The sequence below is a fragment of the Nelumbo nucifera genome, chromosome 6 (genome assembly GCF_055504915.1).
Source record: "Nelumbo nucifera cultivar China Antique chromosome 6, China Antique-T2T, whole genome shotgun sequence".
In the NCBI taxonomy this organism is placed as follows: Eukaryota; Viridiplantae; Streptophyta; class Magnoliopsida; order Proteales; family Nelumbonaceae; genus Nelumbo; species Nelumbo nucifera.
The window spans coordinates 33,537,681-33,553,372 of NC_142654.1; the positions used below are offsets into that span (position 1 = coordinate 33,537,681).

The 15,692-nt window shown below is 40.6% G+C and overlaps 1 protein-coding gene across 2 annotated transcripts in view; it reads left to right on the forward strand.

Annotated features, from left to right (window-relative positions):
* The first annotated feature begins 432 nt into the window (after positions 1-432).
* The window catches only part of LOC104606427 (zinc finger protein BRUTUS-like), a 32,037-nt gene continuing 16,777 nt past the window's right edge, over positions 433-15,692 (forward strand). For both annotated transcript variants that reach the window (XM_010271613.3, XM_088890599.1), the window contains exon 1: positions 433-941. In XM_010271613.3, the coding sequence (XP_010269915.1) occupies positions 648-941 (294 nt within the window). In that variant the 5' untranslated portion in view covers positions 433-647. The remainder of the gene's footprint in view (positions 942-15,692) is intronic.

Here is a 15,692-nt window from a genome sequence, read left to right on the forward strand (position 1 = left end):
TTAGAGCACAAGATCATCTAAAGCATGTATCAATTTCTAGTTGCTAATTAAAATATTGGAATGAGGTCATTTCGGGCTTTCCCCAAAGGAATTCATTAGTGATGACGCCGTGGATGCAATTAGTTTTTTAAACTGGATTACTGAGGTGGGACGATTTCAATTTCTCATGACGCCCAAACAGGGTAATTACTTTATTTTAAAAATGATATAATGATCTCTACTCTTTTTAATAATTTAAGGCACTTCAATAGTTCAATTAGGTATTATATTGAAGGTTTACGAGAACCGAATCGCCTCACAGTAACTAACACGTGTCATTCAATCGCGTTATTCGTCATGCTGACCTGTCACGGATCATACACGCTGGATGATGTTTCCACGTGGTGTTGTTTAGCGCTGCGCTAAAACATGCTAGTAAACCATTTTCCCGGTCTTCAACTCTTCCTCTTTATCAATCAACCATAGTGATTTTTCTTGTGTTCTTTTGCTTACTTGCTCCGTCCCCCGTTGAAGACTTGAAGGAAGAAAAATAATACGAAACGAACGAGAGAGAGTTCAATTTTGGTGAAATCTAGGGTTTTGAATATCTGGCTCTGGAAGTCTTTTTCGATTATTTTTTAGAAAGTGACAATTGATACTGTTGGTGAATGGCGACGCCATTAACAGGGCTTCAGCACATGGATGGAGGTTTACCTCTAATGGCTGGTCCTGTAAATCCGGTCGATCCTTCTGCCTCCAAGTCTTGCCTGAAGAGTTCCGCTCTAAAATCTCCTATTCTTATCTTCCTGTTCTTTCATAAAGCCATCCGGTCCGAGCTCGAGGGGCTGCATAGAGCTGCCTTAGCGTTTGCGACTGACCGGAACGGTGATATCCAGCAGTTGTTCGAGCGGTGTCATTTTCTTCGGTTAATCTACAAACACCACTGCAATGCGGAGGATGAGGTTTGTTGTTGAATTCCGTCCTTTTGCTTGTCTAGAAAATGATTGAGATTGATAAATTGAGAATTGGAATTGGAATAGGAATTCCCCTAGGGCTCGATTTTGTCGTCATTCGTCTTTAATCGTTATACTTTGCCATCTTGTGAGTTTGTGAGCTTTCGGTTATGTCTTAAGTTTGATTAGATTTGACTTCTTCTAATTGTAAACTAAAACTCCTTGCTGTGGTCATATGATGTTGTCCTTTCTTTCCTTCATCCGTGTTTGACATTGGTCTGATGCATCTTTTGATTAATTGTAATGTATACCCATTTTTATGTCTCCTCTAGATCTCTGTTGTGCTTTATACAATAGTCTTAGTTATAGTTTAGGGGTAAGAAACCGTTTTATTTTGGGGTATAGGATTCTAGATATTGTTACAAATATGGATATTTAGGGGTCGTTTGATAAGGGATAAGTGGCTGAATTGAATGCCTATTGCTTCGTATTTTAAGTCACTAAGTTGATTGTGAGCTCGTTAATGGTTCAATGGCATGCTGGTTTAATTACTATACCCCTAAATATTTTATTATTTGGTTACTTATCTGATAAAAGACAAAAGATAAGTCATTAAGTTCAACCAACTCAGCTGTTATCAAATGACCTCTTAGATTACAACTTACAAGACATCATTTTGTTGGACATTATATTTGAAACTCAAGGGGATAAAAAAATCTTTTTAGATGTTTGACACCTGCTTCTTGTAAAACAATTGATCAAATAGCAATAGAAGAAATGAAAAGTAAGTTATCGATCAAAAAAATGAAAAGTAAGCATTTCTTGCAGATCCCAGTTATACCACCACTCTTCCATTAGGGAGTAAAGGACATAAAGTTCCCCATTGTCGTAAGACACCCAATATTATAGAATGCCATATATATATTTAGGCAAGTTAAAATTGAAAAGCATCATTGAAGTGGAATAGTCATGCACTAATGCTATGTTGCAGGATACAATCTGGGTTTTCAAACTGACACAAGAACAAAATATTGGACATAATTGACCGTGAAATATGTTTTATAGATTGAAAATACATTTTATGTGATATTAAGTACTTAATAAGTCAGCATTATCAATTTGTAATTTATATTATTTTTTTGAATAATAAAAGAAAAAATTATTGATAAAATAAAAATCAGATTACAGCACTGACAGGGGTGTTAAGATAACACCCAAACCCACTAAACAACAGCAAGGCTTAATGACACAAGACTAAAAGAAAAACTGAGAAATCCCCCCACCCACACACACACATACATTGGCTAGTCTTTAGGATCAAACGACTCGTCCTGCCCATCATCTTCCTTATCCCAAACTTTTTCTTCTTTCCATCGCAACATCTTCAATTTCTGTTCCCTTTTACTCATTTCAATTTTTTGGAAGCTCTTCTAGCGAACTCTTTGCCTCCCAAAAATAATAGCCCTAAACTCTTGCCAATTCTAACCTCCTTGTCCACCAAGGTCATAATCTCCACTTTCTCCCCCTTTCTTGTCAACTTGCTGAGACAAAGTAAAACCACTCTCACCAGCTTGACCTCCCTCTTCCTTATTATCCCCTGATCTTGGTCTAACCTCCGACCCTTCTTTTGTCAGGGTTGGATTTATCTTCCCTATGACAACTTGAAGCTCCTCCCCCCTCCTTTCATCACCCTTTTTCTTTGCATCTAAACCTTTTAATCTCTTCATTTTTGTTTAACATCTGTGCTAAGGAGTTTGAACAAGTAGAGAGAAGGGAGGAAGAAGAAGAAGAACATATTTTACATTAGCCTCTAATTAGTTGTATAAAGACTAAACTGCCCCCACTTAAGTATGGGACAGAAAGTCTCTATTAAATCTGCCACATAAGCACATAACTTAAAAGAAATAAAATGACTAATCTACCCTTATTTGGCTAGCTCTAACACTCCCCCTCAAGTTGGAAAATATATGTCATATAATCCCAGCTTGTTACATATATAGTTCACTCTCCCTGAGTTTAAACCTTTTGTAAACAAGTTTGCCCATTGATCACCTGAGCCCACATGTTCTGTGCTTATCTCCCCAGTAAGGACTTTCTCCCTCACAAAGTGGCAATCAATCTCTATGTGCTTTGTTCTCTCATGAAAAACAGGGTTAGATGAGATGTGGAGTGTAGCTTGATTGTCACAGTACAATTTCATAGGTCTGTCCATGGAGAACCCGATTTCTTGTAGGAGATTCCTTAGCCATACTAATTCACATGTAGTGTGTGCCATGGCTCTGTATTCGGCTTCAGCACTGCTCCTTGCCACAACCGTCTGCTTCTTACTCTTCCATGTCACAAGATTTCCTCCAAGAAATGTGCAGTAACCTGTAGTAGATCTTCTATCTGACACTGAGCCTGCCCAATCTGCATTTATATACCCAATTACCTCAAGTCTTCCTCTTGGTTTGTACAATAACCCACGGCCTGGAGCTCCCTTCAGGTACCTTACAATTCTAAGAATTGCATCCCAGTGAGGTATTCGAGGGTTCTGAATAAATTGGCTCACCACACTGACTGCAAAGGAGATGTCTGGTCTTGTGATAGTCAAATAGTTCAGCTTCCCCATTAACCGTCTGTTATCTTCCAGGATCATCAAATATTTCCCCTGTATCATTGCTTAACTTAGCATTTGGCTTCATGGAAGTTTCAGCCGGTTTTGCACCTAACAGTCATGTTCATCCAACAGATCAAGAACATATTTTCTTTGACACATGTTTACACCTTATTTTGATCTAGCAACTTCTATACCCAAGAAATACTTCAATGTCCCAAGGTCTTTTGTTTTAAAATTTGCAGAAAGACCTTTAGTTTATTAATCCTCAATTTGTCACTGCCAGTTATAACAATATCATCCACATAGACCACTAATAAAATCTTTTCTGCTTTTGAATCGTAGCTGAACACTGAGTGGTCAACTTGGCATTGTTTCATTCCAAAATTTTTCACCACTTCACTAAACTTCCCAAACCAAGCACGAGGATATTGTTTCAACCCATAAATTGCCCTTTTCAATCTGCACACCTTACCATCCTCCTCCTGAGCAACAAACCCAGGTGGTTGCTCCATATATACCTCCTCCATAAGGTCACCATGAAGGAAGGCATTTTTAATGTCAAGTTGAAACAAGGGCCAATCATACATAACGGCCAGGGAAATTAAGACACGGATAGAGCCAATCTTAGCCACTGGAGAGAAGGTTTCCATATAGTCCACCCCATACAACTGTGAATAACCTTTAGCAACAAGTCTGGCCTTCAGACGCTCCATACTACCATTTGGCAAGTATTTAATAGTATACAGCCATTTATAACCCACAACATGCTTACCGGGAGGAAGAGTAGTGAGCTCCCACATTTGAGTATGCTGAAGGGCAGAGAGTTCCTCTTCCTTTGCCTGCTGCCACCCAGGTGATGTAAGAGCCTCTTGGATATTCTTAGGTATAGAAATAGATGACAATAGTGAAACAAATTGGCGATGTGAAGCAGAAAGGCGAGAGACTGAAACAAAATTGGAAATGGGATGGAGGGTACAAATACATTTACTTTTTTGTAAAGCAATGGGAAGATCAAGTCCTGAAGGTGTTGGGACAGGAGCAACAACAGGATCCACAGATAAGGTAGAAGCTGGAGGAGGAGCCGGTGTCGTCGATGAGTATACACGTGCCGGATTGGTGGTCGTTTAGTAGGGATCTGCACTGGAGGAGGTGAAGGGTCAGCCCCAACTGGAACAACTGGAACGGGATCACGAACTGGAAGAGGAAGAGGAAGCAAAGGTGGAGATACTGATACTTCAGGCCCCAAGAAGAAGGGGACTGACTCAAAAAAGGTGATATCAGGACAGACATAGCACTTCCGAGTAATGGGATTGTAGCACTTATACCCTTCCTGGGTCCGAGAGTAGCCAAGAAAGACACACTTAATAGAGCGTGCATCCAGCTTGTCTATCCCAGGACTCAGATTGTGAACAAAGCACACACAGCCAAAAACTCGGGGTGTTAAGGGAGAGGGAGACAAGGTGGGGAGAAAAATAGAAAAGGGAGACCGACCATGAAGAATGAAGGAGGGCATCCGATTAATAAGGAAACAAGAAGTAAGTACAACATCACTCCAAAATCGTTTAGGAACACTCATATGATGAAGAATAGACCGAGCAGTTTCAAGGAGATGATGGTTCTTTCGTTCAACCACCCCATTTTGCTGAGGAGTGGATGCACATGAAGTTTGATGAATGATGCCATGCTGTTCTAAATACTGTTGAAAGGAAGTAAGAAAGTATTCACGACCATTATCTGAACGAAGAATTTTGATTAGAACACCAAATTGTGTACGTATTTCAGCATAGAATTTTTGAAAAATGGAAAATAATTCACTCATTTCTTTCATTAAATAAATCCATGTCGTCCTTGAACAATCATCAATAAAAGTGACAAAATACTCATAACCATTATAAGACTCTATTTTAATTGGACCCCAAACATCTGAGTGAACCAAAGCAAAAGGACTCAACATACGACTATCAACCATGGGACTGAAGGGAACCTGACGATGTTCCCATATTGACACGACTCACATTGTAAAGATGACAAATGACTCAAAGACGGAACCAGTATCTTGAGTGCCTTGAGAGATGTATGTTCCAGTTGACAATGCCATTGTAGAGGAGTGAGTGAAGTCTGAAGTGCAATTGACGATCCACCACCGTCAAGGTAATACAATCCACCGGCCTCATGCCCCCCACCAATCTTCTTCCCCGTCTTGTGATCCTGAAAAACACAAAAGGAAGGGAAAAATGTAATAGAGCAATTAAGAGTCTTAGTTAATTTACTGACAGACATAAAATTGAATGAAAATTTAGGTACATATAGAACAAATGATAAAGAAAGAGAAGATGTGTCAACATTACCAACACCATAGATGGGAGAAGAGGAACCGTTGGCAAGGGTAGCAGTTTGAGATGTGGAAGTTTCAGAGAGGGAAGAGAACATACCTGGAGTTCTGGTCATGTGATCAAAGGCTAATAATCCAGGGAGAGGGTTTGGATGCCTGACAAGCTATACCTGAGTGTGCAAGGGTGGCTGTAGTATGCTGTGAAGTAGCCTGGAGGAACCTCTCATACTCATCACGTGGTACACTCACCATCTCCTTCCCGGAAACAGATGTAGATGTGGAAGGTGTTAGATTTGCCTGTTGGTTATCACTGACACCAACCCCACCAGCTACTGCATGATTAGCCCATGTAGAAGGTGGGCCATGGAGATCATAACAGAAATTTACCGAATGTTCGTCCCTGCCACAATGGGTACACTTCCTAGTAGAGTTACTTTTTCCTTTACCACGACCTTCCCCTGAATCACGACCACCACCACAACCAAATACGGAACCACCATGACCTCCTCGGGAGGCATGTCCTCCCCCTCTAGTACCACGTCCACCTCCTCTAGCTATCACAAATGCTGATCTGTCAGATGGTGTGGGATTTTCTGTAGATCCCAAAGAAATCCTGTGAAGCTGTGCAAAAACTTCCTCAAGTGTAGGAAGAGTAGAGCCTTCCAATATTTGGGCCCTAACTGGTTCATACTCTGATTTTAACCCCACTAAGAACCTAGTGACATCCAGTTGCTCCCTTTGTTGTTGCTGAACCTTAACATCTGGAGTGAGGGGATGATAAACATTGAGTTCATTTCTGAGGTTCTTCATACTGGCATAGTACTCATCTAGGGTTTTATTCCCTTGCTGTAGATCAAAATACTCCTGATAGAGCTGATATACCCTTGTAGTATTATCCTGCCCAGAAAAAGCTTATCGACATGTTCCCATATGTCCTTAGCTGTATCTAAGAACATAAAGTTGGCACTTATTTTGGGTTCCATACTATTCCATAATGATGTCATAATTTGGGCATCTTCCTGTTCCCAGTCATCAAACCCTGGAGTCAGTTGATGGTTTATCTTCCTTCATGTGTTTCACTCTCCTCTTTGCCTTGAGGAAAACTTCCACTGACTTGGCCCATGGCACATAATTCTCACCATTAAGTTTAATGGAAGTCATCTGCACACCAAGATAGTCGGAGGGGATCATCACACTCAGTTTCTTATCACTAGAACCATCTCCCGTTGCTGCCATTATGTCCCCCCACTGCTATCTCTAATGCTGAACTCTCAAACACTAACCAAATACTGCCGTCAAGGCAACACTACAACACACTGATAACAATCTCACAACTAGTCACAATCAACACTTGATGTAGAGTAACATTCAGGTTAAGAACTGGATGTTTTAACCAGATTTGGCTACCATCCAGATTTGAGCATTGATGAAGGCTATTCAGCCACTTCTTTCAGCACAATATTTTTTTTTCTGCTCACACCACTACTGACACCCCTGAAATATTAGGCACCATTACAATAACACAACACTCAAGCAACCACACAAAAATTCTGTTCACACCACTACTAACAACCCAGAAATAGTAGTCACCATAACAGCAATGTAACCACTCGAGCAACCACACACAAACCCTCTTGAAATGGTTTAGTAGAGGGTAAACACCACAAGTACCACCATCGCAGGATGGAAACCTTGAAGTCGCAGCCTTCTTCTCCTTCGTTTATGGCTCTGATACCATGTTTAGCATTGTGCTAAGGAGTTCGAACCAGTAGAGAGAAGGGAGGAAGAAGAAGAACAGTCGATTCTGATGGGTAAACCCTATCAGTCGACCATATTTTACATTAGCCTCTAATTAGTTGTATAAATACTAAACTGCCCCCACTTAAGTATGGGACAAAAAGTCTATTAAAACTGCCACATAAGCACATAACTTAAAAGAAATAAAATGACTAATCTACCCTTATTTGGCTAGCTCTAACAATTTTGTACAACCTCTTATATTTGTTGGAAGGACTTGCCCCAATCAAACTGTCTTTTAGCCTCGAGAAAACCTTAGACACATGTACAAGGCGACACTTGCTTGTCTCTCTGGTTTTATTCACTCCTTCTATAGGTCCTATGGCACCTTCCTTGTCCACATCTCTTCTCTGCCCTATGTGTACTCCAATCCTGCCAGCTGAAATTTCAAACTTTTGATAATTGTCGCAGTCCAAAGATGAGTTAGTTTTGTCGTTCTTGTCCAAAGCCTCTCTCACAACCTCATCGCCATGTTTAGTAGTTGCACTCTTAGCACTGTCCCTTCCATAGCCAGCCCTGCCTAACATTCCTTCCTTGTCGTTCTTTTCCAACTTTTTCCTTTTTTGTCGTCTCCCCATTTCTCTCCTTTCTTTCTTCGTCCACATGTCCCAGCCGATTCGCCTTACCACTTAAGTTCACATGGGCCCCATCACTTTTATTTCTCTTTGTAACTCTACTTTCACTATTCATTATGCAGCCCAAAGTAAAGACCCCAACCGAACCATAAATATTTTTGCTTCCTAAAATACCCTTGTCTTCAACCTTGTGCCCTTCCCCTTTGGTCTGACTATTCATCTACCCTCCATCATCGCTAGAACCCAAGCTGATCTTCGGGGTCTCTTCACTCCACAATTCCATATTTCCGATCCATCTCGTTGGGTAAGATTCTTCTACGATTAGTCTCAAGTCGAAAGATTCATTGGCAAAACAGAGGGATAGGCAAGTAGGAACAAGGTGGATCTCTTCAACTTCAATTAAGATATGAGCAGCAGAGAGGTTTCTCCACGAAATTGTTCTAGGATCAACGAATCTAAATCTTCCACATGCATCTCCCACTATCTTAAAAGTTTGAAAGCTCCACGCGTGCAACGGTATCCCGAAAACAGTAATCCACACCATATTTAGAGGACACATATCCTTGATTGCTCCGACTAAAGAATTCCATCTCCCAATTCTGAGATCAGGTTCTTGAAACTTTGTTCACTCATCAGGGTGTTGCTTGCCTCCTCCTTGCTTTTGAATATGAACAAGAAGAAACCAGCATTTAGCTTCCTCACGTGAAAAGGTTTCTCAGGTTGCCACTTAGCAACGACCCACTCTTCACTCTTCTCCACATCTAGGTCGGAATTTACGAAACAACCGACTAAACTACGATTGAGCAGCCTGAGTCGATCTTTAACTTCTTTATCCGGATACACGGTCACAGTGTCACTTCCTTCAACATCTTCTAACGAAAAGTAAATCTCCAAATGCTCCCTTAGCTGCTACTATCCATAAATAGGTTGTACAATAGTGTCATCATCTTCATCTTTTTTTTGATAAGTAATAAAGTGATTTATTAAGAATAATTAATATGAGCCAACATAAGATACAATAGTGCCATCATCATCATCATCATCATGCAAGCCTTATCCCAACTATATGGAGTTGTCTACATGAATCCTGCTTTGCCATGCCATATCCATTGTTAAATCATTAGCACTTAAATCATTTCTTACTACTTCTCCCTAAGAAGGGTCCCTTCTCTCATACCTTGGTTCAATAATCATTTCCCGACCAATAAGACCATGGCCATGTTTAGTTCTCTGATTTTCAAGGCTTTCTTCCCTTTCACCCTAAAGCTTTCAAAAAGAAATTTCTTAGCCTCAACTTTCAAAGACCTTCTCCAACTTGTTGCCTTGATGAACCCTCCTTTCTCTATCTCTCTCTTCTCCAAACCTCCACAATTTCTTTTTTCCTCAATTCTCCTTTCCCTTCTTTGTCTTCAATTTTGCCCATCCTTCTCTAATTTTGTGGTGATATCCTTCTTAGTTTCTCCCTTGTGACCTTTTAAGTGGTCACGTGGGTCGACTAAAGGGACCGATGGTGGACACAAATTCTAGTCCATCATTGTCCCCAACTCGAAGGCTCTCAGGGAAGAATGGTTTTGATCGTGGTAGTTTGTTGCAGTGGAGACCAGTGTCAGCGTAGGAGCATGACTCGCTAGAGAGGCACAATCCTAGAAATAAGAGAGGAGGTCTAACAGGGGGTGTAGCAGAAGAGGAAGATTTAGTGGAACTTAGTGAGAAAGATTCTGATTTGGACAAGTTTGATACCTTAAGTATTGGGAGTGTTAGGCCGGTGAAAACCTTTGGATTTCAAGGGGATGAGAGCTTTGACATAGAGCGACTTTTCTTGGAGGAAGACAAAGGCAAAAAAGATGATGGTGAGACTGTTACCATTTCCTCTAAAGTCGTTATGGAGGCGGGTAGCGAAGAAGAGATGCCAACCGGCCTGGGTAATGGACACCGCTTGGGGGGACCTTGAAGCTATCTCGAGGTTTCAATAGGTGCAAGGTGCTGTGGTTTTGGTTTCTAACTGCCCATCAGTGCAAAGCAGGGGTGTAACTAGCAGGGGAGTGTCGAATTCTCAAGCTCAACCACCCTTTCAGCCTCAGTTTAATACCAAACCTTTGGAAATTGGTTTTTGTAGGTCTAGTTCTATGACAAAATTCTTCTGCGAAAGTCCTTCAACAAAACCCTCCTCTTCAGGTGTGTTAGTCTTAGATTTTAAGATTACTAATGAGCTTTCTATGAGTGCAACAGATTTTGTCCATTCCCAACCATTGTCTGCCACAATCTAGCAGGTTATGGTTAGAGAAGTGGAAGAAGGGTTTAAAGGAAGGAGTAAGGAGGCCGAATGGAAGACATAAGGTGAAAAAATCTGGGATTTGGTTTGTGAATCCTTTGAAGAGCTGATAAGGAGGGTGGCAGAAGATGGAAACATTGAGGAAGATTTGAATCCAAGGTTCAAAGTATCGATATTGGCTGATACACCCCTTTTTTTTAACTTACACTTATTTTTTTTCAATTTTGGTTCAGAGGGGCCGGTTTAAGTCCCGACTACCCTCTGAACCAGGTCCTGACCCGATACAACCCCTATAGGGGTGTATCGGGAAGGGCTCGATACGATACGTATCAGCCATATGGTTCGATACGTAACGATTTTTTGAACCTTGTATGAATCTACAGGATGATAGCTAGAGAAAAGGGAAAGAAGGGGATGAGGGTGAGGGAATGGGGAAGCAACCGATTTATCAAGTGGTAGAAGAAATGGGTCTGAAATTGAAAGGAGTAGAGAGTGTTATAATGTATGCTAAAAACAAGGGGAAGAAGGAAAAAGATTGTCCAAGAAAGAGGAAGCTATCAGAGGTAGAAAGATTAAATCAGAAGTTGCAGCAGACTTAGAATTTAATGCTAGGGGGGAAAGAAGGAAAGGGTTCAAGTAAAGAATGGTTGTTTCCAGGGTGGGACTTTAAGTGATTCTATGAAGATACTGAGTTGGAATGTAAGAGGGTTGGGTAGTGCTAGGAAAATGAGGGTAATAAAGGATATGATTAGAAAGGAAAACTCGGATATAGTTTTGCTTCAAGAAACAAAAGTGGCAGATTGGGATAGGAAATGGGCGAGAAGTGTGTGGTGCTCTAGAGGATTAGGATGGTCTTCTATGCCTTCATGCGGGGCTTCAGGAGGTATAGTGACAATGTGGAGGAAAGAGGTAGTGGAGCCAATGGAAGAGCTAATAGGTCAGTTTTCAGTCTCTTTGAAATTTGAGAGTGTGGGAGAAGAGTTTACTTGGGTGATGACGAATGTCTATGGTCCGAATAGATATGGAGAGAGAGGCGAAATGTGGAAGAGCTCTTTGATATAAGGGGTTTGTGGGAGGGTCCGTGGTGTTTAGGTGGGGACTCTAATGTGATTAGGTTTACAAATGAGACCAATAATCCCAATCAAGCGATCACAACCAGCACGAGGAGATTCAATGAATTTATTAACGAGTGTGAACTATTAGAAATCACCCTCCAATAGTTTGTCTTCACTTGGTCCAACCTACAATCCCCCCCCTCGAGATGCTCTAAGTTGGATAGGTTCATCTTTAGTTCAGATTGGGGAGAACATTGGTTAAGGCTGCTAGCTAGGGCCTTGCCAAGAGTCACTTCAGATCATTAGCCGATAAGCATTGGAACTAGGAACTTTTGAAGTGGGCCTAAACCTTTCAAATTTGAAAATATGTAGCTAACACATCCAGACTTTACTCGTAAGGTTAAAGAGTGGTGGAGTGAAGAAGTGGTGGGAACCCTTGGGATGGGTGTCAAATTCCATAGGAAAATTCAGAGGCTAAAAGGTAAAATTAAAGAGTGGAACATGGAGCATTTCGAGAGAGTGGAGGAGAAGAAATTAAGTGTTATCTCGCAAATTGAACTCTTGGATGAAAAAGAAGGACATGGTTCTTTCTTAGAAGAAGAAATGAACTTAAGATGGACCCTAAAGGAGTTGGAAGAAATAGTGCTTGGGGAAGAGATTTGTTGGAGACAGAAATCAAGGCATCAATGGATTAAGGAAGGGGATGGCAATACTAAATTTTTCCATGCAATCGCTAATGGAAGGAGAAAGAACTTCGTGGAAAAGTTAGAGATCAATGGTGAAGTTGTGGATAATCAAGAGGAGATTGCCAATGGTTTCATGAATCATTTCAGGGCAATCTACAAAAGATAGGGGGATGTGAGGCTTAGAGTGGAAGGGTTAGAGTGGCCTAATTGGACCCTAAGGTGGCAAATTTACTGGAAAAGGATTTTGACTTGGAAGAAATAAAGGGAGTTGTGTTTTCAATGGATAGATCTAAAGCACCTGGACTTGACGGTTTCACTGTGGCTTTCTTTCAGTATTGTCGGGATATCATCAAGTTAGATTTGTTGGCAGTATTTGTGGAGTTTGCAGATGTTCACTTTATAAGTCCAGGGATCAACTTCCTTTCCAGCCAACAAGGGGATCCCCTTTCTCTTTTCCTTTTCACTCTGGTAGCTGATGTGTTTAGTAGGCTCATTTCGAGAGCTGATGGTTTGGACATGTTTAGAGGATGGAGGGTAGGAAGAGAGGGTATTGTGGTAACACATTTGCAATTTGTGGATGATACAATCATTTTTTGTGAGACTGGAGATCCCTTAAAGGCTAGGAACTTGAAACGAGTAATAAAGTTGTTTGAATGCGTGTTGAAGTTGAAGGTCAATTTTGAAAAGAGTTGTCTAGTGGGGGTAAACTTGGAGATGGAGGAGTTGAATGAGGTAGCAAAGTCCCTAGGTTGCCTTACTTCTAGCTATCCTTTGAAGTACTTGGGTATGCCTTTAGGAGATGGTCCAAGAGAAGGAAGATTTTGGAATTCGATTGTAGAAAAATGCACAAAGAAGCTGGCAATTTGGAAGAGAAACTACATTTCCCTTGGGGATTGTATCACTTTAATAAGAGCTACTCTTGCAAACTTGCCAACTTACCTTCTCTCGGCCTTTAGAATGGCACTTTGAAGGTAGAGAAATTCATGAGGGATTTCTTATGGGAGTGAGGGGAAGGGAGGAAGGATCATGTGGTTAGGTGGGAAATAGTGTGTAGTAGGAAGGAGTAGGGGGTTTGGGATTAGGCAATTTAAGGAGGAAAAATACAGCCTTGCTAGGCAAATGGCTATGGAGGTGGCCTCTAGAAAGGGAAAGACTTTGGCATAAAGTTGTAAGGAGTGTGCATGATGTTGCAAGCAATGGTTGGGATGCTGGTGTATCTCAGCGGGCTATGCTGAAATCTCCTTGGAAGGCTATTCATAGTATTCTTCATGTTTTCTTAAACCTGATTAGGTATGCCGCTTGTACTGGAGATGGGGTTTTGTTTTGGGAGGATGTTTGGATTGGTGACTTCACCCTCAAGGACCTCTTTCCCTCCTTGTATTCCATCTCATGTTTTAAAAACGAGCCAATTCAAATTTTCAAAGGTTTGTGCCCTCCTCCTTTTCTTCTAGTATAAACTGGAACCTGGGTTTTAGAAGAGATTTGAGAGATTCTGAGCTTGACCAGGTTGCTTTGCTCCTTAAAACTATTGATCCTGTTTGCTTGGACCCTTCTCTAGATACCCGTATTTGGAAGCCTTTGCCCTTGGGATCCTTTTCTTGTGCTTCTTTCTTTGCTTCCTTGTGCTCCTCTCTGCTGCCTCAACCTTTTCATAACAAGGAAGTTTGGTCCAAACCTGTCCCTCCAAAAGCAGGAGCCCTTTGTTGGGAAGTCTCCCTTGGAAAAATCAACACTTTGGATGTTTTGCAAAAAAGAAGACCCAGTCTTTGTATCTCTCCTAACTGGTGTACCCTATGCAAAGCAAATGAAGAAAGTTGCTACCATATAAAATCACTTGCCCTTTTGTTGTAGGCCTTTGGGAAAAGTTTTTTGATCTTTTTGGGTGCAGGTGGACAGAACTGGAGCAGATTTGCAATCTTTTTGACCTACAACTTTCAGGAGGCCAAAGAGAAGAGGAAGAGTTTTGTGGAGGTGTGCTAGAGCTGCTTTGGTGTGGGCTGTGTGCGAGGAACAAAATGCTAGTCTTTAATGACAAGTACAGGGATCAGACATGTGTGTTAGAAAGTATTTTATGTAGGGCCATAAGCTGGGTCAAATCCTTGGACCTATTCTCATCCTACTCTTTTGATGATATAAGTAGGAATTGGAACAACTAGCCAAAAGTTCTGCAGTCAGAAGCAAGTCTTCGGTGGATTGGAAGCCTCCTGATGTAGGTTTCATTAAATTAAATTTTGATGGCAGTAGTTTGGGCAACCTGGGACCATCTGGAATAGGGGGAGTCTTTAGAAATGCTGAGGGCCAGATTGTAGCTCTATTTTCTGGTCCTATAGGGATGGGAGATTCAGTCAATGCAGAACTCCAAGCTGTGATACAAGGAGCAGAAATTGCAAAAGAGTTGGCAGTGAAGCATTTAATGATTGAAGGCGACTCCAAATTGGTTATTGGATGGCTAAAAGAGCCAGAGATGGCAGCCTGGCCTTACAGGGGGGCCTTGAGAAGATTTAAGTGGATAAATTCAAATATCTCAGTCACAGTTCAATGGGAAAGAAGATCGGAAAATGGGCTGGCAGTTTTCCTAGCCAAACAAGGGGTACATAGGAATCAGCTCTTTTGGGATCAATTGTAAGCTTTATGATGTAGTTTGGAGGCTGCACCTTGCGCCTCTTTGTGGGGAGTTGTATGATGTATACTGTGTTTTTATTCTAATTAATAAAATTATCATTATCTATCAAAAAAAAGTATCAGAAAAGGTCACATTGTATGATCTCTTGGTCTCCAATCCTAAGTGTACCCTAATTCTCACTCCTATTATTATTAAATTTGCATATCGTAGATTCTATTTTATTCTTACTTATTTTAAAGCCTTTTGTTTCTTAGGTATTTGTCCATAAACATAATTTTGCATTTAATCCTTCATTAGTTTCATCAATTAAAATGATGCCGTCATTGTTTTTTGATCAATGTGATGTCATCATCAAATAACATACATCATTGGAAATTGGACATTGGGACCTCCTCTCAAATATGTTTAGTCAATTCATCTATGATACATGCAAATAGATAAGGGTTAAGTGTTGAACCTTGATGAAGATCCATTGTAATCATAAAACTTGATGTCTCTCTCTAGGTGTTTTAACATTGGTTGTTGCACCCTCAGGCATATCCTTAATTAGGTTTAGGCTGTATGATAGTGTGATGTCATATTTTTCAAGATGCAGCCTATTTTTTGACTACTTTAGCTGCAATAGTTAACCATTTGAAAGTGTTACTCTATGAAATGTGAATTGGGAATGGCAAAAAAATAGGAGAAATTAAGTAGCTGTCAGAATTTGAGTATCTAATTTTGATGCTTACCTATTGAGTGGAATTTGTGAAATATAATATATTTATTTATTTACAATACTTATAATGGTTAAGTAAATACATTATAAAACATGTATGTAT